The sequence below is a fragment of the Trachypithecus francoisi genome, unplaced genomic scaffold (assembly GCF_009764315.1).
Source record: "Trachypithecus francoisi isolate TF-2019V2 unplaced genomic scaffold, Tfra_2.0 Lachesis_group10, whole genome shotgun sequence".
NCBI lineage: Eukaryota > Metazoa > Chordata > Mammalia > Primates > Cercopithecidae > Trachypithecus > Trachypithecus francoisi.
The window spans coordinates 20382752-20405190 of NW_022681455.1; the positions used below are offsets into that span (position 1 = coordinate 20382752).

General features: G+C 42.6%; 1 protein-coding gene across 2 annotated transcripts in view; it reads right to left on the minus strand.

Annotated features, from left to right (window-relative positions):
* The window catches only part of MBOAT1 (membrane bound O-acyltransferase domain containing 1), a 108485-nt gene that overhangs the window by 39271 nt on the left and 46775 nt on the right, over positions 1 to 22439 (minus strand). For both annotated transcript variants that reach the window (XM_033216351.1, XM_033216353.1), the window contains exons 2-4: positions 12966 to 13111; positions 11523 to 11600; positions 6087 to 6182 (exon numbers count right to left, since the gene is read on the minus strand). In XM_033216351.1, the coding sequence (XP_033072242.1) occupies positions 6087 to 6182; positions 11523 to 11600; positions 12966 to 13111 (320 nt within the window). The remainder of the gene's footprint in view (positions 1 to 6086; positions 6183 to 11522; positions 11601 to 12965; positions 13112 to 22439) is intronic.

Below are 22439 nucleotides of genomic sequence, written 5' to 3' on the forward strand. Positions count from 1 at the left end.
ATGGATGTTAACTGACATTACCCAGGAAGAGGGATTTATGGTAGTGAGGCAGTGTGCCTTTATGGTGGTAGGGAAAAATAATGCTGCTTAATAATGATAAAAAGAAAAAAAGACAACATACCCTTCGAGAACTAGATAGTAGGGCCACTCAATAATTAGAGAACCGAATCACGTGCAATTTTCGGGCAGATTTTTATTCTGTATTATTTCCCTAACAACAGTGTCCTTTCTAGTTCAAATATTTTGTAGTTTTGTGGGTAACATCAGAGATTTCTTAATACAAGGAGATCCAAAAAATGCCAGAGAATAAACGTCTCTCGAGGACATTTATCAAGACTATGTGGCTGAAAGTGAGGTTGACAGGAACTGATTTCCATCCTCCTCTGGTGTCAGACCCCCAAATCCACGACATTCTGAAACACGTGACTGTTTTCCACAAATGCCCTTTATTTTTTCCCTTTGGTAACTTCAGAACTCTAATTACACCCAAAACGATGTAGGAATTATTCAAGAGTTTATGGTTTTAATAAAACAAATGGAGATGTGACAAGAACAGCAAGAGATGCAGACAGTAGAGGCATCCTTATCCCTTACGATCAGGATCAGGGGACGGTTGTTAATTCATCAAAAGGTGGGGATCATAAAACAATGTGCATGAGCTTCCTAGGGCGGCTGTGAGAAATTACAAGCTGGGTGGCTTACAACCACAGAAATGCTTTCTCTCACAGTTCTTGAGGTTAGAAGTCCAAAATCAAGATATCTGCAGGACTGATTCCTTCTGGAGGCGCTGAGAGAGAATCTGCTCCAGTCTCCTTCCTCGCTTCCGGTGGCTGACGGCGACCCTTGAGCTCCCGGGCTTGCCGTTGCAGTACTCCAGGGTCGGCCTCCGTCTTCACACGGCCGTCTTCCCTCTATGCATGTCTGTGAGTCTGTCCCTTATGGCTTTCTTACCAGGACACAGTCATACTGGATCTAGGGCCCACTCTAATCCAGTGTGACCTCATCTGTTTGTTTTGTTTGTTTGTTTGTTTGTTTTGAGACCAGGTCTCACCCCGTCGTCCAGGCTGGAGTGCAGTGACCTGGTCTCAGTTCCCTACAACTTCCATCTCATGGGTTCAAGTGATTCCCCTGCCTCAGCCTCCCAAGTAGCTGTGGGACTACAGGCGTGCACCACCACATCCTGCTAATTTTTGTATTTTTTGTCGAGATGGGGTTTCACCGTGTTGGCCAGGCTGGTGTCAATCTCCCAGTCTCCCAAAGTCCCAAAGTGCTGAGATTGCAACTGTGAGCCACGGTGCCCTGCCCAATGTGACCTCATCTTATCTTAACCTAATTGCATCTGCAAAGACTATTTCCAAATATGGACATATTCTGAGGTGCTGGGTGGACACGAATTTTGGGAGGATACTATTCAACGCAGTACACAATGATACACTCATATTTTAACCTTTTTTTTTTTTTTTTCTGAGACAGGGTCTTGCTCTGTTGCCCAGGTGGAGTACAGTGGCATTATCACAGCTCACTGCAGCCTTGACCTCCTGGGCTCAAGCAATCCTTCTACCTCAGCCTCCTGAATAGCCAGGACTACAGGTACACACAACCACACCCAGCTGAGTGTTTAATTTTTTTGTAGAGATGGGGTCTCACTAGGTTGCCCAGGCTGGTCTCAAACTCCTGGACTCAAGTGATCCTCCCACCTCAGCCTACCAAAGTGCTGAGATTACAAGCATGAGCCACTGTGCCCAGCCTTAACTTTCTATACAAACTTAAAATATATAACTAGACATTCGTTCTGCAGTCTTTGCTCGCTTCTGTCTCCTGTCACCGGGCCTGGAGATAGGACGCCAGGGTACCCCAGTCACTGCCTCCTGAAAAATTAACTAAGGAGCTTTCGACACAGGACCAAAGTCTTTCCTTGGAGTGCAGAGCTGCTGAAGGATGGCATCTCTCTCGCATAAACCGCAGCCACTATCTCCAGAGTCATTCCCTCTAGCACAGGCTGAGAAGGTAAAAGAAAGTAAAGATACTTGCAAAAGCCATCTGAGTGAAGAATCCTTCATGTTTACACTTCCTTCTCCCAACCCCCAATCCTTTCAGCATTCTCACTCACATTTAATTCAATGGCAATTATTTTTAATAGACTAAACTTATTTTGGGGGCTTTCCAAGAGACCCAACCTAGATTCAGAGAAACTATTCTCTCTCCTTTCACGTTCATATATAATCAGCTTACATGTAAGTTGTGATGGTCAATTTTGTGTGTCAAATTGACTGGGCTCAGGGATGCTCAGATAGCTGGTAGAACATTGTTTCTTGGTATGTCTATGAGGGTTTGCAAAAGAGATTAGCATTTGAATCCATGGACTGAGTGAGGAAGATCCACCCTTGTCAGTGTGGAAGACCATCATCCAGTCCTCAGAGGGCAGGAACAGAAAGGCGAAAGGAAGGACTCATTCTCCTTCTGCTTGAGCTGAGACATCATCTTCTCCTGCCCTTAGGTATCGGAGCTCCTGGTTTTCAGGCCTTTGGACTCTGGGACTTACACCCCTAGTTCTCAGGCCTTCAGCCTCAGACTGAAACATACCACCAGCTTTTCTGGATCTGTAGCTCACAGATGGCAGATGGTGGGACTTCTTGGCCTCCATAATCACATAAGCCAATTCCCATAATAAATCCCCTCACATAAAAATCCTATTGGTTCTATGTCTCTAGAGAATCCTGATACTGATACATACATACAACGGCAATAAACAAGTTTGGGAATAAACACATAAAACACTAGCTAAGAGTATGACACAATGGATGAGGGCCACCAGCTACAAACACTCTGTGCACCAGGGACAAGATATGACTGACAGGCAATAGTAGCACCAACCCTTGAGAGCCAGGCAAGAGACCTCCTGCTACCTGAGATCCAAATGCATGACTCTGGGGTGCAGGGAGCCCGGGGGAGGGAGGGGATGACGATCAGAGAAGCTTTTTAAGGAAAGTGATCTTTGAGTTGAGTTTCTAAAAATAAAGTAAGAGATTTCCAGGTTGACAAAGATAGGAAGGGCTTTCTGTCAGGGGAATGAGCAAGGCACAGGCACAGAGGCAGGAATTAACCCAGCATGTGTGCAGACCACAGACTTTTCTGCATTGTACAGTGGGAGCAGATGGCAGGAGATGAAGGCTTAGCAGGTCCAGAGCATCATCAGCTTTGTATTTTAGAACCTCATTCTCATTTTTTCTTTTCTTTTTTTTTTTTTGGACACAGTGTCTTGCTCTGTTACCCAGGCTAGAGTGCAGTGGCACAATCATAGCTCATTGCAGCCAAAATCTCTTGGGTTCAAGAGATTCTCCCACCTCTACTTCCTGAGTAGTTGGGACTACAAGGCACATGCCACCACACCTAGCTAATTTGATTTTTTTGTTGTTGTAATAGAGATGTGGTCTTATTATGTTGCCCAGGCTGGTGTCAAACTCCTGAGCTCAAGTGGTCCTCCTCCTCTTGGTACCTTGGCATCTCACAGTGCTGAGATGATAGGTGTGAGCCATGTGCCTGGCCTAGAATCTCATTCTGATGAGTGTAGAGAGCAAAGACTGGAGACGGGGCAGGGCAGAAGGAAGGACAGCCAGTCGGGAAGGTGTTGCAGGCTTGGGGTGGTCCAGGGTGGTGGCAGTGGGCATGAAGGGCAGTGGGCGGATTCTAGTGATAGACAGGCTGTCACACTGAGAGGACCTGGTAACACAAGGACGCAGGTGGTAAAGGAAAGGCTCTCTCGTACCTCCACAGGCACCTGTCTTGCATTTCTGTGCTCTTGCAAAGCCCTCCCTTCTGCCTGGAATATCCTTCCTCCTGCCTAGAATACACAGTGTCTCTCGAACCTGGCATTGACCTAACATATTGGCCACTCAAAAGTTGTTGCAGAAATGAATAGATGCTTCCTGCCTTAAAAAGAGAAGACGATATATATGAGCCATAGGTATTAATGTCATTTCAGCCAGTCAGCGATTTTTATTTAATATCCCAACCAATATGGATGTTTAATAATGAGTCTCCTGGAAACCTTAAAGAAAAGAATAGTAAATACTAGAGTATTTAAAGCATTCATTTCTTGAGCACCTATTAAGTGCCAAGAACATTTCTAACTGTAGAGGGGTTCTGGGGTGAAACCAAAAAAGTGGTTTGTTGATTGAATGCTATGGAGAGCTGCAATCCTCATTTTGAGATTCCTTTTGATACTACACCTGCCTGGCTATTTTGTTATCATTGTTGTCCCCATGTTTTCCATATTTTACTAGCAATGCATGTTGGGCTTTTTGTTTCTTTTGTTTTTTGTTTTTTTAAGACAGGGTCTTGCTCTGCCACCCAGGCTGGAGTGCAGTGGCGCGATCTCAGCTCACTACAACCTCCGCCTCCCAGGTTAAAGTGATTCTCATGCCTTAGCCTCCTGAGCAGCTGAGAGGAGGTGCCTGCCACGACACCCAGCTAATTTTTCTATTTTTAGTAGAGACAGGGCACCATGTTGGTCAGGCTGGTCTCAAACTCCCGATCACCTCAAGTGATCCACCCACCTCAGCCTCCCAAAGTGCTTGAATTACAGCCATGAGCCACCACGCCCAGCCTGCATATTGTTAAAAAACAAAGTCTGTGAATTTCTTTCTGACAGACTGAGAAAGCATGCTCTACAGTGTAGGGGAGAAGGCACACCACTGGAAGAAAAATAGGTAAAATCTCAGAGGCCTGAGGGTAAGAAGAACTTACGCATGAAAAACCAGTCTGAGACCAAACCATGGTCGTAAAGATTTAAATGCAACAATCTCTGTCCCAAAACAACACTCTTTGCCTTCCTGAGCCCTTTCAAGGTGGGATAGTTGAGTTGCACAACTTGCAAAGTTAATGAGCCATGAGCAGTCACTCCCTCATTTCACTGCCTGGTCGCCAACAACTCACTGAAGGAGGTACAGTCCAACCTGAGTGGGGAGCTTGGGTTCTCCCTGTCCTCAGGCTGCCTGCAGAGAACACAACCAAACTCCCAGGAAGTAATGTGGATAACAGATTACACATCACCAGGAACAGCTCTGCCGTAATGTTCATTCTTCAAGATTCACAAAAAGTTGTTCCTGAACTAACCTCAACAGGGCACAGAATTCTCAGTGTTCTATCCACAGTCTTTACCATGTGACCAATCGGAATGGGGTGGCCCAGCAGATTAAGGCCATGGTGATAGACAAAATGTTTACAAATTATCCTAGTTGCTGAAGGTCAAGGAGGCCTGGGGGCCGGGACAAGGGCAGCCAGGAACACTCAAAGTGGTCAGGGTAGTAGGTATTTATCAGCTAGTATGAAAGAATTTCTATATTAATGAGTGAGAGATGAAAACACTAACACAGGGATAGAAAACCAAATACTGCATGTTCTCACTTCTAAATGATGAGAATATGTGGATACATAGAAAGAACCACAGACACTGGAGCCTCTCAGGAGGTGGAGGATTGGAGGAAGGAGAGGATCAGGAAGAATAACCAATGGGTACTGGGCTTAATACCTGTGTGACGAAATAATTTGTACAACAAACCACCATGGCACAGGTTTGCCTACGTAACAAACCTGCACATGTACCCCTGAATTTTAAAAAAAGAAGTTTAAAAAAAGAGAGAGATGAAAACCAACCCAGAGTTCAGAACCTCAGAACAGGGGTTGACAAACTTTTTCTGTAAAGAACCAAATGGTAAATATTCTAGACTTTGCAGGCCACGTGGATTTTCCACAACTACTCACCTCTGCCACTGTAGTGCAAAAGCAGTCATAGACAATACATAAATGAGTAAGTGCCTGGTTGTGATCCACTGTAACTGTAAAAGACAGGCAGCAGGACAGATATGGCCCACAGGCTATAGTTTGTGATTCCTGTCTTACAGCATAGCAGAGCTAATAGTCCTACCAATCAATCAAGTCTCGAGCCTCAATCTCATTAGCAGTATCTTACCAACTAATCTAACCAAGCACCAATGATTCTTTTGTGCATGCTTGATGTTTACAGACCCCAAGAGACCAAGTCAAAGTCAGCAGTCAAACCCCTCTCCCTAAAGTAAGATACTCACCCAGAAAAATCTGTAGTGAGAATTCCATAGTGGAAGATGTATATTCGGCTGATGTGGCATATTGTAAGATATCCCATGGCTACAAAAAAGGAATATCTGGAAGCAAAAACATAGATGATCAGGTTATTATGCATAGCAATAATGCAGTTAATGTTCCCCTCTTCCTCTCTTTCACCTTCCACATGCAATTGGTCTCAATGTCCTATCTGGTCCAGCAACATCCCAGTCCACCTTTCCACCCACTACTCTAGCTGAACCCTTCATCTCTTCTCACCTGGACCACTACAGTGGCTGTCAGCCTTAGCTGCATAATGGAATGGAGCTTTGCAAACCACAGATCCCTGGGACCTGCTCCCAGCTATTCCTGTTTAATTCCTGCCTCACCTGGCAGGTGTAATGGAAGTGCGCAGCCAGGGCTGGGAATCACTACCTGTAAGGTCTCACACTCAAGATGCTCCTCTTCACAGCCCTCATGTTTGCATGATGATTTTTGTAAAGTACAAATCATCACCATACTGCTGGCCACTTCCTCTTTAAACATTTTATTCTCTTGGCTTCCATTCTCCTGTTTTCTTCCCACCTCTCTGGTTAATTCCTCCAAGGCTCCTTGCTCAGCTTTCCTTCCTCCACCTACCCGTCAAGTGTTGGCATTTCCAAGCTCAGCTTGGGACCCTACCCATCCATGCCTCAGGCTTCAATTACCACTTGCTCATGAGCACCCCCTGGCTTCCTTCGGAGATGTGTTCCTGACCACGTTATAGTGTACACTAGCAATATACACACAAGCCACACAAACACACACATCCACATATAAGTATTGTCAAATGTGTAATTATAAATATAGGTGATAAGCTGTGCAATGAATGTTTATGTCTCCCCAGAATTCCTATGTTTAAGTCCTAACCCTCAACATTAGGAGGTGGGTCCTTTGGGAGAGGACTAGGTTATGAGGGCAAAGCCTTCATAAATGGGGTTAGCCCTCTTACAAAAGAGGCCCCCGAGAGCACTCACTCTTTGAGCTATGTGAGGATACAAGAAGACGGCAGTCTGTAACCCAGAAGAGAGTCCTCACCAGAACACGCTGGAACCCTGAACTCAGATTTCCAGCCTCCAGAACTGAGAACTATTAATACATTTCTGCTGTTTATAAGCCACCCACTCTACATACAGTACTTTGTTATAGCAGTCCCAGCTAAGACAATCTGATTAACACCCATCTCCCTGACCAACCTGTAAGCTCCATGAGGGCAAAGATGGTCACCTGTGCTTTGTTCACCATATCCACCTACTGTGTGTCAAATGAATAAACAACTATGTGACTGCTACTCTTCTTAAAAGTCTCCAGTGGATCCCACTATCTAGTGAAATTGCAACCCCTGAACACAGCATGCAAGGTGCTTCACACGCTAAGCTCTACCTCACCTTTCTGGACTCATCTCCAGCCATGCTCCATGTTTACCTTACTCTCAAATGACACTGCACTGCTCATGTTCCACAATGAAACTCTGTATTTTCAGGCAAGAGTCTTTCTGCGTGCTCCTTCTTCTGCCTGCAATTCGCATCTCCATCCAACAGTCTATCTGGAACCTGCCTAATTTTCAGATGAGGCTCAGCTCCAAAGTCACCTCTTCGATGTTCCTTGGCTTGGTCTTACTCCATGCATCCCACCACATCTCCTGTTCCCCACCCCCAGCACAATTCATTGCTCCACTGCCTGTATGTCTCTAGTACTACATGCTAATATACATAATTACAATATTAGAATTATTTATGTATGTGTCTGTTTCCCCAACTCATTGTGACCTTCAACATCCCTACCCTTGACCTGACACGTGGGTCAGTTACTGTTAGTTGAAATGAACTGAAATGAATACATTACATATTTGAAGTGATTCAGGAGCCCATCAGATATAGACATAAAATCAGAAGGTATAACTTTTAAATATGTGCCATAAAACAGGGAAGAGGTATATTCTGATATTAAATTATATTGAAATCACATATTCACATTAAAATAACTCATGAAGACTAGATCAGCCTAAGGAACAGTAAAGTAGGGATAATAAAAATTCATTTGGTAGCAAGGGATAGCCAGACTTTAAACAGTGTGAAGGAGTTCTGTAAACTCTAAATCACTATATAACTTTTAAGTGCTATTCACCATTATTTTCAAACGAAGTGGTTACTAGCAGAAAAGATTTTTTCTCCACCGTGGGTTCATCCTAAACCACTTCCAAAATAGGAAGATGGTCAACAATGCAAATGACTAAGAGAAAATAACTCCCTCAGGAGCTGAAGCAGAAGTGGAATGGAGTCAGGCCTTATCACCTCCAGCAACTATTCCCTTTCTCCAGCCAATTAATGAAGCTCAAGGCAGAAACACAAAGCTGACTCAAAAGATAGATTCTTCCAGAACCAATTCCAATGCAGCCATGCCTGCTGCTTCCCCTTTGTCCTCAACAGGAGTTAGACCTGTACCTTCCCCTGGCCCACAGGAGAAAGAAAGCAAGTTCAACTCAATTGTTGTAAGACCCCGCCTGAGGACGGCGCCAAGTGCTAAGTCCCAATACAACAGGGCAATGTATTCATGCCCTGGCCAAACCTAAAACATCTAAGAAATCAAGAAGTGGTAGCAAGAACATGTATTCTACAGACTGACTGTAGATATAGTTTTGCTGTGTCCCCACCCAAATCTCATCTTAAATTGTAGCTCCCAAATTCCCACGTGTTGTGGGAGGGACCCAATGGGAAGTAATTGAATCATGGGGGTGAGTCTTTCCTATGCTGTTCTCGTGATAGTGAATAAGTCCCACAAGGTCTGATGGTTTTATAAAGGGGATTTCCCCCACACAAGTTATCTCTTGCCTGTTGCCATGTAAGTAAGACATGCCTTTTGCCTTCCACCATGATTGTGAGGCCTCCCCAGCCATGTGGAACTGTGAGTCCACTAAACTTCTTTTTCTATACAAATTACCCAGTCTCAGGTATGTCTTTATCAGCAGTGTGAAAACAGACAAATACACAGACCAGTATGAGCTCAAATCCCAGCACTGGCAGAAGTAATCCGTGGTGGGAGAAGTTGGCAAAGCAGTTATTCTAAGAAGGAGAGGTGTGGTAGAGATTGGCACATGAGGCGGGTGCAGTGGCTCACACCTGTTATCCCAGCACTTTGGGAGGCCAAGGCGGGTGCAAGTTCAAGACCAGCCTGACCAACATGAAGAAACCCTGTCTCTACTAAAAATACAAAATTAGCCAGGCATGGTGGTGCATGCCTATAATCCCAGCCTCTTGGGAGGATGAGGCAGGAGAATCACTTGAACCCATGAGGCGGAGGTTGCAGTGAGCCAAGATCACACCATTGCACTCCAGCCTGGGCAACAAGAGTGAAACTCCATCTCAAAAAAAAAAAAAAAAGAGATTGGCACATCAGACACAGTGGTTACACGGTTGTGTTCACTTTGTGGAAATTCATCAAACTGTTTACTTATTTATGTCTCTGAGCTTTTGTCTCATCTCCGAAAAAAAAAAAGAAACAAAACTATATTCCATAGTGTTGTCCTAGAGTTAATATATTTGAAATAATGAAATATTAAATAACAAATTAAGTGATATATTAGATAATAGTTTATATGTTAAAAATGAAATAAAGTATATTAAAAAGAGCTTGGCTTAAGACTTGGCACAAAGCACGGACTCCAGCATTGATAACTGCATCACCAAGTTCTCACGCTAGGCCCTCTGCCCCAGGAGACACAAGCCATGTTCTGCTCCAGCTGGTTCATATAGGGCAAACTGATGCCTGTGACTTCTGCCTGAAACGGTGGCTCGGGAAGGAAACATGGGGGTATCCCTGAAACTTTCTAAACAAATGCTGTATAACAGTCCAGAAATGGCTTAGTTTTGGCCAGGTGTGGTGGCTCATGCTTATAATCCCAGCACTTTGGAAAGCCAAGGCAGGCAAATCACCTAAGGTCAGTTCAAGACCATCCTGGCCAACATGGTGAAACCCCGTCTCTACTAAAATTATAAAAATTAGCTGGGTGTAGTGGTGGGTACCTGTAATCTCAGCTACTTGGGAGGCTGAGGCAAGAGAATAACTTGAACCGGGGAGGAAGAGGCTGCAGAAGAGCTGAGACCATGCTGTTGCACTACAGCCTGGGCAACAGAGTGAGGTTCCATCTCAAAAAAATAGGGATTAGTTTCATATGGCAGCAAATACTAACCTTTCCCTCCTCTTCTCAGCCACATAGCAGAACTCTTGTCACTGATTCAGTGAAGTAAAGAGGAGAGCAATTCACACAGAATCATGACATCATGGTACTGAAGAGAACTTGCGTTCAAACTGCTGCAAACCCAGCATTTTGCAGGTGGGAAACCTGACATATGTAGAAGCTGCACGACCGGTCCAAATTCACACTGCTAGGAGGACCTTGATTTCCTGACTCCAGCCTAGAGCTCTTTCCATAAACAGGAAATAACGTTGAGACTTTTAAAAAATTTACATTGAGTTCATCCAAGGGGAATTGTGAAACAATTTCCACTTTGGCAATATTGGCAACCACAAGAGCAAACCAAGAGGAGCATCAGCCAGGTGTGATGGCTCACACCTGTAATCCCAGCACTTTGGGAGTCTGAGGTAGGCAGACCACGAGGTCAAGAGATCGAGACCATCCTGGCCAACATGGTGAAAACCCATCTCTACTAAACATACAAAAATTAGTTAGGTGTGGTGGTGCGTGCCTGTAGTCCCAGCTACTCGGGAGGCTGAGGCCGGAAAATCACTTGCACCTGGGAGGCAGAGGTTGCAGTGAGCCGAAATTGCACCACTGTGCTCCAGCCTGGGCAACAGAGTGAGACTCTGTCTCAAAAAAAAAAAAAGGAGCATCTTGTGCTGGCCTCTTTCCTTCTTGGTCTGATGGCAGAGCCCCCTGCTACCACAATAATACCATAGTGGCACCATCATACCCTGTCTGTAAACCACGTGACTCTGCCAAGGCCAGAGTATTCCATTCCTAGACACTGGAATGGAACTTTGTGAACCTGAACACAGTGAAACAGGCCCAATATGAAGCAAGTGTGCGCGTCAAGTTCCTGAACCTCTAAAAAGTCGACCACACCCCATCAGCATCACACAAGTGTGGGAAGAGCTGACAAGTTACAATGTGTAAGGAAGTTGGGAATGTGCTATACAGTTACACCAACATTATTATTAATCATTTACTATGTAATTGCTTCCAAAACCAAGTTTTGGAAAAGCCAAGCCTTTTCATCCTCCAGTTAAAAAACAAAAGCTTTTATAATCATTTTGTCATCATATGAAACATTTCCAAAACCCATTCTTTCCAAATTAGAAAAATGGATTTCCTATTTCCTTTCTAGAAGATCACACACATACAAAAATATCTCAGCTTGCATTGTTCATTCCCAGTATCTTACCTGTGAATATTGGATACACTGGCAGTGACCATGATTGCATAGCACATTAACACCAGCACAAAAAGATGCACAGAGTACCTTTAAGACATAATAGGTAGGGGGAGGAGTAATGAATATATTTCATATTAACACACCTTTTGGTCACCCAAAATGTGAATCCATCACCATCCCCGCCAAAAACACAAATGATCAATGATCAGTAACTCGTGTTTATATGAGAGAAAATAAACCAAATATTTTTCTTCTATGTAATTAAGATGCTGTATCTTAAAATGACACAGGGAACTCATGACACAGTTTGCCAACTGCAGGGCTAATAATGTCAGGAATCCATAAATGGAATGCTTACACTTTTTTCACATATGCAATTAAGAGTCCAGAGAGATGAGTTCTTTCTTTAAGACTTTATTTTTTAAACTGGGCTTCCCCAGATACCAAGAGTTCTACCTGGTGGCTGATTTAAAATACCTGTCCTTTCTCAGATATTTGTTGAAGGAATAGGGGCAGAATTCTAGCATAGTACCCTGAACAAATGCACAAAATTCCTGAAGGGGTACTTCTCAATATGTTGGTCTCAAAAGCTTCTTCCCTAACACCTTTCAGGGTATTTGCCCAGCTTACTAGTAGAAGAAAGTACAATTGACCAGCTTTCCCTGTTAAAGAATGATTCGCATTCCCCCAAGATCTGCACCAAACACATTGTTCTACTCTGGTGAAATCCAGGACTTACACTCACGTCTCTAGCCGTAATGCAAGAAGTACATCAACATCTACAATAGTTAAGAAAGGTTCCTTTTGGGAAAATTAAACCTTATAACATCCCATTTACACGACTGGGAAGGATCTGTAGAAGTCTAATTTTAAGAAAAAATGGGCTGGGCACGGTGGCTCATGCCTGTAATCCTAACACTTTGGGAGGTCAAGGCGGGTGGATCGCCTAAGCTCAGGAGTTTGTGACCAGCCTGGGCAACATGGTGAAACCCGTCTCTACTAAAAAATACAAAAAAAGATTACCTGGGCATGGTGGTATGCACCTGTAATCCCAGCTACTCAGGAGGCTGAGGCAGGAGAATTACTTGAACCCAGGAGGTGGAGGTCGCAGTGAGCCGAGATTGCGCCACTGCATACAGCTTGGGCCACAGAGAGCATAATTAAAAAACAAAAAATTAAATTGGAAAAAAAAAAAGAAAGAAAAAATGAACTATACTGACTTCCAATGGATAGTCAGTTTATTGGCTCTCATAGTAATTGGAGATTCCAGGTTCTTACAGTAAATGGAGATTCCTGCAATGTCCTCATTATCCTACTATAAGGTATTTACAATATAAAATTTTATAATACATATTTTATAATACCATCTATTTCTTGCTTTAGTGCAGTTCCAAGAACATTGCCACAAAACATCCAAATGACCAAATTAGAACATATGAGACTCATACTCACCAGCCGAAACAAAAGATGACAAAATAGATGCCAAAAATGGTGGCAACTGCATGCCGGACATCAGAGCTGGTTGTACCAGGACGTAAGTAGATGCGAAACCAGAAAGCAGCAAACAGAGCAACAAGCTGGCATACCACAAAATTCACCTATGACGGGGAAGAGAAAATGAAAACCTTTATTGTTTCACCTTTCTGTGAATTTGCTCTTGTTTTTTGCAGATTTCCACATCAAGTGGCTTCTCAGACTTGGATTTGTTCTTTCTCCCCAGTAGATTGTTTGGAAGAGGAAATGAATATAACAGAACAAGATAACTATACCCTCGTGTGGTATAAGATGTGAAAAACCCAACAGTTTCTTCTCTAACCTTTAAGACTGGCCAAGGTTGCCTTCCCACCCACAAGCAGGGGGCTTCTCATGGAAACAGCCTAAGCTAACTGTGAGCTCTGTTTAGTGGGCCTCTTTTCTCACCCTCAGCAGGACCCTAAGACGAAGAAGGTATTAGATGCAAAGTTTGACAAAAGAGCTCCCTTATTTGGTACCTAGGAAATCAAATTGTTCTCCAAAGTGATCACCAGTTGTTTTCTGACTCTGCGAATGACTCACATTCCCTAATACTGGTACTAAACCCATTGTTCTACTCTAGCAAAATGCAGGACTTACAACAATGTCTCATTTTAAACCAGCATCCAATAAACAAGAGCTTTCCTCAAATTCAAGGTGTGACACTGCAGACCTACAAATAGTGACACAGTCCTGCATTCAACGTCCAGTGCCAAGCCTGTCCAGTTATGCAGGGTAGACACCAAATTTCCTTACAAAATCTCAGTGGTCTACCTCTTGAGAATATTGTGCCTAAAAGAAAACAAAAAATTTACTGAAATCTATAGAAAAGGTCAGCTGATTTTAGAAAGCAATAAGCAAATATGTACCTTTGCAATTTATATTTACCCAAAATCAAATTCCAAATACATTAAGTGGTTTAACCATTTATTAAAACTAGAAAAGTAACTTAAACTCTTCGAAATATTCAAAACTGAAACCTCAGTATGAATTCACTTTTAGAAGGCACTTAATTGAAGAGAGACCAAAGATAGAGACACAACTTCAGCATCAACATTTCATGCTTCAATAAACTGCTGCTGATAACAAAACTCATTAGGGCTGAGCTGGGAGGTAGGGCTGGAGGGAGCAGAAATCAACTCCATTTGAGCTCATTTTGTTTGCCCAGTGAAAAACAATACTTTGGACCCTTTATGACTCATAGAAAATATTGCTTTCAGAAAATTTCTGTTTTGGTTTTTTAAAAGTTGACGGTTGGCCGGGTGCGGTGGCTCATCCCTGTAATCCCAGCACTTTAGGAGGCCAAGGCAGGCAGGTCACCTGAGGTCAGGAGTTTGAGACTAGACTGGCCAACATGGTAAAACCCTGTCTCTGCTAAAAATACAAAAATTGGCTGAGCTTGGTGGCGGGTGCCTGTAATCCCAGCTACTTGGGAGGCTGAGACAGGAGATACTCTAAGGAACTCATAATGCTTATGACTGGTATCCCCCCAAAATCCTTATTTTAATACTACTCTATCCTCAGTGTTGCAATTATTAGCACCTTATTTTAATACTACTTACTCTATCCTCAGCGTTGCAATTATTAGCACCTGCTACAAATAAAGTTTAGGGAGGAGTTGGGCATAAATGGAAGATGTTACACTGTAAAAAAAAAAATCTCATCTTAAAAAGACACTTTTTATAGACAGCAAAAGAAACAATGTATAACAGTTAACAGTAATGAAAGTAACAGTCAAGAGTAAAAACGTGGGTGGCCAAAGAAAATGAAAACATGAGCCAGCCTGCAGTGGCTCACGCCTGTAATCCCAGCACTTTGGGAGGCCAAGGCAGGCAAATCAGCTGAGGTCAGGAGTTTGAGACCAGCCTGGCCAACATGGTGAAACTCTGTCTCTACTAAAAACACAAAAATTAGCCAGGTGTGGTGGCATGCACCTGTGATCCCAGCTACTCGGGAGGCGGCTGAGGCAGGAGAATGGCTGGAACCTGGCAGACAGAGGTTGCAGTGAGGCAAGATCACATTAGTGCACTCCAGCCTGGGTGACAGAGCAAGACTCTGGCGAAAGAAGGAGGAGGAGGAGGAGAAGGAGAAGGAGAAGGAGAAGGAGGAGAAGGAGAAGGAAGAGAAGGAGAAGAAGGAGAAGGAGGAGAAGGAGAAGGAGAAGAAGAAGGAGAAGGAGAAGAAGAAGGAGGAGGAGGAAATGAAAATATATACCTGATTACTGGCCTAAAAACAACCACATTAACCAACAGAATAGGACAGAGTCCACAAATAAGCCTACACTTCAATGTCTGTCGATTTTTGACAAACGTGTGAAGAATGCACAATGTGGAGAGGATGGTCTTTTCAATACATGGTGTCGAGAAAACTGTATAAACACATACAGAAGAATGAAAATGAACTTTTATCTCATCCCTTATATAAGAATCAACTCAAAATGGATTAAAGGCTGAAATATAAGACCTGAAACTATAAAACTGCCAGAAGAAAATATAGGGGGAAACTACATGACACTGGTCTGGGCAGTGATGACTTGGATTTAACCCCAAAAGCACAGGCAACAAAAGCAAAAATAGGTCAATGAAAGCGCACCAAACTAAAAAAGCTTCTGTGCAACAAAGGAAAAAATTAACAGAGTAAAGAGACAACCCACAGATTGGGAGGAAATATTTGCAAATCATAGAGGGCTCATATTCAAAATATACAAACAACTCCAACTGCTTAATAACAAGAAAATAAATAATTCTAATTACCAATGGGCAAAGGATCTGAATAGACCTTTCTGAAAAGAAGACATACAAATGGCCAGCAGATATGTGCAGAAATGCTCAACATCTCTAATCATCAGAGACATGCACATTAAAACCACGAAGAGACATCACCTCACATGTGTTAGAATGACGATTATCAAAATGATGAGAGACAACAAGTGCTTGGAGAGCTTCTAGAGAAAAGGAAACGCTTGCACACTGTCAGGAGAAATGGGAATCAGTACAGCCATTATGGAAAACAGTACGGAAGTTCCTCCAAAAACGAAAACTAGAATTTGCCATATAATCCAGCAATCACACTTCTGGGTATATGCCTGAAGAAACTGAAATCAGTATGTTGAAGAAATATCTGCACTCCCATGCTCACTGCAACACTATAGCCTAGATATAGAAGCAATCTAAGTACCATCAAGGGATGAATGGATTTTTTAAAATGTAGTCTAGATGCACAATGGAATACTATTCAGCCTTTAAAAAGCAGGAAGTTATGTCATTTGTGACAACATGATACGCCTAGAAGATACTGTGTTAAATGGCATAAGCCAGGCACAGAGAGACAAACACCGTAGGATCTTAAATATATGTGGAACCTAAAAAACTCAAAAAAGCAGCGAGTTTAACAGTGGTTACCAGAGCCTGGGGGTGGAAGGAAGCAGAGGAAGAAAGGGGAGATATTGATCAGGGGGTACAAAGTTACTGTTTGAGGTGATAGGTTATGTTAATTAGCCTGATTCTATCCTTCCACAATATACACATGTATCAAAACATCACATTGTACCCTATAAACATATACATTATTTGTCAGTTAAAAATAAAATAAAACTTACAAAACATATGTATCATGATGTTCCTTAATAAACCCTTCACATTTAAAAGAAATATATACAAAGTTTACTTTTCTACTGATCCACTCCCTCCAGAGCAGCAAATAAAGTGGCACTTTCATTCATGACATCCAGCAATGTGCTCTCAACAATTGAAGTATTGTGTGGGCCTTTATGTAAGAGGGGACAGTAGAGTACAGCTATTTTGATCAGATTCTTACAGACAAGCAAGACTGACATAGCTCAGATTCAGCAAAAGCTCAATTTCCACAGCTCTTGCAAGATTTCAAAGACACTGCAAGGAAATAAAACACATGCCCAAGTGTTTGACTTCTTATTTCGTCAAACCACAATCAAACTGTGTGCAAATTTTCAAACACAAGTCTTAAATCTATTCTAATGTGCTGCTAGAAAGACATTATTTGGGGATTTCTGTTCCATGGACGTCATACTCTTCCAACAAAACAACACACTTTGCCAGGAGTTAAAAACACCGCCTTTCTCCTAACCAAGAGATACAAACAGGCCATTTTTAACAAATAGCAAATATTAACGGTTCAAAAGTATTTCCCCTACTGCAGTGGTTTACCAGTGGCTCGCCAATGAGCAACAGTCAACTGTCCAGGCCTGGAATGTCCAGTGTAACAAACTAAAAAGCTTCTGTACAACAAAGGAAAAAATTAACAGAGAAGAGACAACCTACAGATTGCGAGAAAATATTTGCAAATCATAAGGGGCTCATATTCAAAATATGCAAAGAACTCCAACTGCTTAATAACAAGAAAATAAACACTCGGCAACACTGCCTTATATGCTCCAAGGCAAAACCAATCAAGTTAAACAATTCCTTATTTAATGGCAAGCCATTCTTCCACCACAAAGAGTACTCTTTTGCATTGCCCCCTACAAATAAATGTAGCTGGGAAAAAGTGCTAAAAATGCTTTCCTTCCTGTGCCACAGAACAAAAGTGACTATAGAATACTCTTGAGTTACTTCACACTTTCAAAGGGATCCTTTGTTACACTTTCATTCCACACTCCCCAGAAAGTTGGCAAGAAGTATTTTTAAATCTCTAAAGAGCCTTCTTTCTCCCAGTTTGTGGATAAGCAAATATTATTTAAGATTGATAATCAATGTACACAATTTATAGCCCAAAAGACCTCTAATTCAGGGATCCCCAACCCCCTGGCCACAGACCAGTACTGGTCCATGGCCTATTAGGAACCAGGCCACACAGCAGAAGGTGAGTGGCAAGTGACCAAGAGAAGCTGCATCTGTATTTACACCACTCCCCATCGCTCGCTAATTTACCACCTGAGCTCCACCTCCTGTCATATCAGCAGTGGCATTAGATTCTCAGAGGAGTGCAAACCCTATGGTGAACGTTCATGCCAGGGATGTAGACTGCACACTCCTTATGAGAATCTAATGCCTGACGATCTGTCACTATCTCCCATCACTCCAGATGGGATCATCTAGTTGTAGGAAAAGAAGCTCAGGGCTCCCACTGATTCTACATCATGGTGAGTTGTATAATTATTTCATTATATATTACAATGTATTAAGAATAGAAATCAAGTGCACAATAAATGTAATGAGCTTGAATAATTCTGAAACCATCCCCATCCCCCACCCCCACTCCATGGAAAAATTGTCTTCAACAAAACCAGTCCCTGGTGCCAAAAAGGTCAGGGACTGCTGCTGTAATTGAGATTTTGTCTAGTCATCACAATAAATGCCATTTATCCAGTGCCTAATATGTGTTGGGCACAGTGATAAACCTTCCATACATGACTCCATTGCAGCCTTCCCACCCCTTAGGAAATAGCTCACTCCCACTTTACACAGGAGCAAAATGAAGAACAAAACAGTTAAGCGCACGGTGCAAGTTACAAAGTCAGGGAGTGGTAGAGCCAGGGTTTCAAATGCAGCCTGAGTTCTCTCATGGTATATTCCCTTGCTTCACTTTTAACCCCCAACATTCTCCCCAGAAATAATATCACTCAGGGAGAATTGAGTAATGGCCTGTATTCATTTTCTAGGGCTGCCACCACAAAATATCAAAAACTAAAGGGCAGGGTAGGGGCAAAACACAACAGAAATTTATTTTCTCACTGTTCAGGAGGCTGGAATCTGAGATCGAGGGTGTCGGCAGGGTTGGTTTCTTCTGAGACTTCTGTCCTTGGCTCCAGATGGCCATCTTCTCCCTGTGTCTTCCCTCTGTGTGTGTCTGTATCCTAATCTCTTCTCACAAGGATACCAGTCATGTTGGATTAGGACCCACTATAATGACTTTCTTCACTACTAAGTTATTAAGTAATAACTTAATGACTGCTTTGAAAGCCCTGTCTCAAATACAGCCACATGCTGGGGTACTCAGGGTTTAGGACTTCAGCAATTAAATTTTGGGGGAACACATTTGACCCAAAACACTGTCCAATAAAAATCCTCTACTCAAACCCATGGAATGAAATAGACTTCCTTTTCTTTGCCCCTATAGCTAGGAAGCAGGTAAGACTGAAAGCAAAGGCTGTGTGGGATGCTGGGAGCCTCAGAGCCTGCTATCTGCCTGGAGGTGCCTCAGCCACTATAAACAGTGCCAGAGAGGGTTCTCCCAGCTCCTGTGTGTGTCCGAAGCTTATTAACCTATAATGGGTATAATGGGCTTACACATGTTGAGAAAGTTCATTATCCTTTGACCTTTCTTTTAAACACATAAGTTTTAAAGCAATAATAATCAGCATTTATTAAACACCTATTATGTGCCATGGTCTCCACAAATATTGGCTGTTATTCTGCATGCTTCATGTCTACTATCTCATTTAATCTTCTTGACAACTGTCAATGTGCTACTGAGAAAACTCGCACAAAGTCAGTGGCCCCAAAACCCTGAGCTGTAGGCAGCTCCATAAGTCAAACTGAGAGGCTCAGGCTGCCTGCAGTGGCCTCTCAAGATCTCATTCTTGTACAAGGGAAGATTTGAATTAAACTGATAGAGCTGAAAGTCCTTTCCAACAACTGTTCTTTTTGAGGCATGTATAAACTCTCTGTCTATGGTATAGTCATGAACCAAGCTTCTTTCCGTCAGTTCAGGGTATGTCCCCTATCCCTCTAGAATGGGATAATCCCTCTTTTAATGCTCAGAGAAAGTCCTTATACACTTGGTTAGAGATTATATCGTACATGGAGACTTTTGGCTTACCTTATTCTGCAAATATCATGTCACATGGATTAGTTACGATTTAGAATGAAAGCCCTTTAAAAACTTACTCCAGTGGCTAAAAGGTGGAAAATGATTGTGCTGTCTGTTTAGGCTTCGAGGCAAGAAAAAACCCTGAAGTACATAGGTGATATCTACATATTTCAGCCTGCCTCCCATCCCATAAGTCAAATCCTTATAATCCTTGGCCCAGCAGGCAGGGAAGACTGCAAAGAACTCAGGACCATTTAGGAGTCTTAAAAACCCTGTCCACAAGCACGCTGTCAATCCCCTCCTCTGGAAATAAAACATTCCCATTAGAGTTAATTCCACTGTTAACCAGTTAAAAATGTTAACACTATTCATACTTTATTGTTAATAATATTAACATTGGCTAGCACTAACGTGCTGACTACCTCCCAGGAACTGTTTTCATTCCTTCTGCCTGCATAATTCCTTTTATCTTGACAACTCTCAACGTGCTTTGAGGCTTTCATTCTAAAGATACGGAAATTCAGTCACGGAGAGGTTAGAAAATGTACCCGAAATCATACACCCAGTCAGCCAGTCAGTGGCAACACTGGAATCTCATCTCAGGGAGTCTGGTTCTACTCAGGCAGAACCTTCCTGCATGATTCAATATGTCACTTTCCAGATGAAGAAACTGGAGCCCCAAGACAGTACATGACCTGGCCTGGGTCACACAGCCTCTGAGCATCAGCGCTAAGACCAGAACTCAGGCATCCTGACTCCAGTCCAGCAGGCCTTCTGAGGATTCCCCAGCAGCCCTGGAGGTGGGGAGGGAGTAAATTGGGGTGCAGGGAGTCAGTGGGGGCACATCTAGGAATAAGAGCCTGAGTAAAGAACTCTGGGCCTCCACAGGGAGTGAGGGGCACACACTGCAGAAGGGATCCCACTGAATAAGGAGGTGGAATGTTAGGGGATGACGTTATAACCTTGACTGGGGCCGGGGATGTCAAGTTTTATAGAGAGAGATCACCACCAACAGCATGTATGTGTGCATGTGTCTGTATAATGTGTGTATACAATATATACATATTTTTAATATTTGTGTATATATTATGTACATAATATATACTTATATTTAATATAGAATAAATGCATATAAAATCTCTATATAATATAAACATATATATTTAATAAAGAATGCATGTACATGTATACACACACACATACAAACACACCCCATATATATATGTAACCTGAAATTTCTCCTGTGGCTCAGGTCCACCCACCTGGGCCTGCAGTCACCTTTTTTCAGTCTGGTTCCATCGTGAAAAGTAACCTCAAATAAGACACCACGACCACCTACAAGGTTACGTGGGTATGTGGGATACTAATAACATCTACTCTACCAGATTGTGGTGGGCACTAAATGGAACGTGAAGGTACTATGAAAGTATTTTGTATAGTACTCTAAAAGAACTATAAAGCTTCACAAGTATTAGATAGGCTCCAAAGTGGCAGCTAACTAGCAGGACCTCTCTAAGATAGCAGCTCTCAAAATGGGAATCAACCAAAGAGCTGTTTTTTTTTTTTTTTTTGGAAAACTAAAATTTAAATGACTGATTTTAGAATCCCTATCCAGATCAGAATGTGTTGGGGGGGAGGGGGCGGGGGTGGGGAGTAAGGCATCTTTAAAACAAATTTTTTTTTAAGTTCCAAGGCGATTTTAATATTCAGCCAGGGCTGAGATCTACAGCTTCAATTTATGATGCCAACTGGGAAGAAAGAGGCAGTTTAACAAGTGTATGTTAGAGTACAGACATTCCCTGACTTATTTATGATGGTTCAACTTAACGATTTTTCTACTTTAAGATGGTGTGAAAGTGACTTGCATTCAGTAGAAACCGAACTTTGAGTACCCATACGACCATTCTGTTTTTCACTTTCAGTACGGTATTCAACAAATTACATGAGATACTCAACACTTTATTATAAGATAGCCTTTGTGATCGATTATTTTGCCCAACTGTAGTGTTCTGAGCATATTTAAGACAGTGTGGACTAAGTTATGATATGGATAGGTTGGGCATATTCAATGCATTTTTGATTTTTCTGGTATTTTCAATTTAGGATAGGTTTTTAAGGATGTAACTCCATCATAGTTTGAGGAGCATCTGTAATTAAAGATTTAAATCAGGCATAAAATAGACAAGAGAAGCGAAGACTATTAGCAATTATCTGGTCCAAGCCCCTCATTTTGTGGGTAAGGAAACCGGTCCACAGAGGGGAAAGGTTACGGTGGCGAGATTCTCCTGACTCCATGGTCCAATCAGCTTCCACTTTATAAATGGACTCAAAACTACATGTCCAACAATTACAACATCCGTGCTTGATACTTTTTTGAGAACTAGTCCACATGTACCGGCTGACAGACTATGACTGCATCTTGGCTCTCTAACATTCCCTTACCACTCCATACACCCTGCTCCACGAACCCACAGAGGGGCTATGAGAAACGTTTGGCACACTGTGTGCCCAACTCTATGCAGAAGGCTTAAAAATGAATAGTGGACTGGGTGCAGTGGCTCACGCCTGTAATCCTAGCACTTAGGGAGGTCGAGGCTGGGTGGATCACTTGAGGTCAGGAGTTCA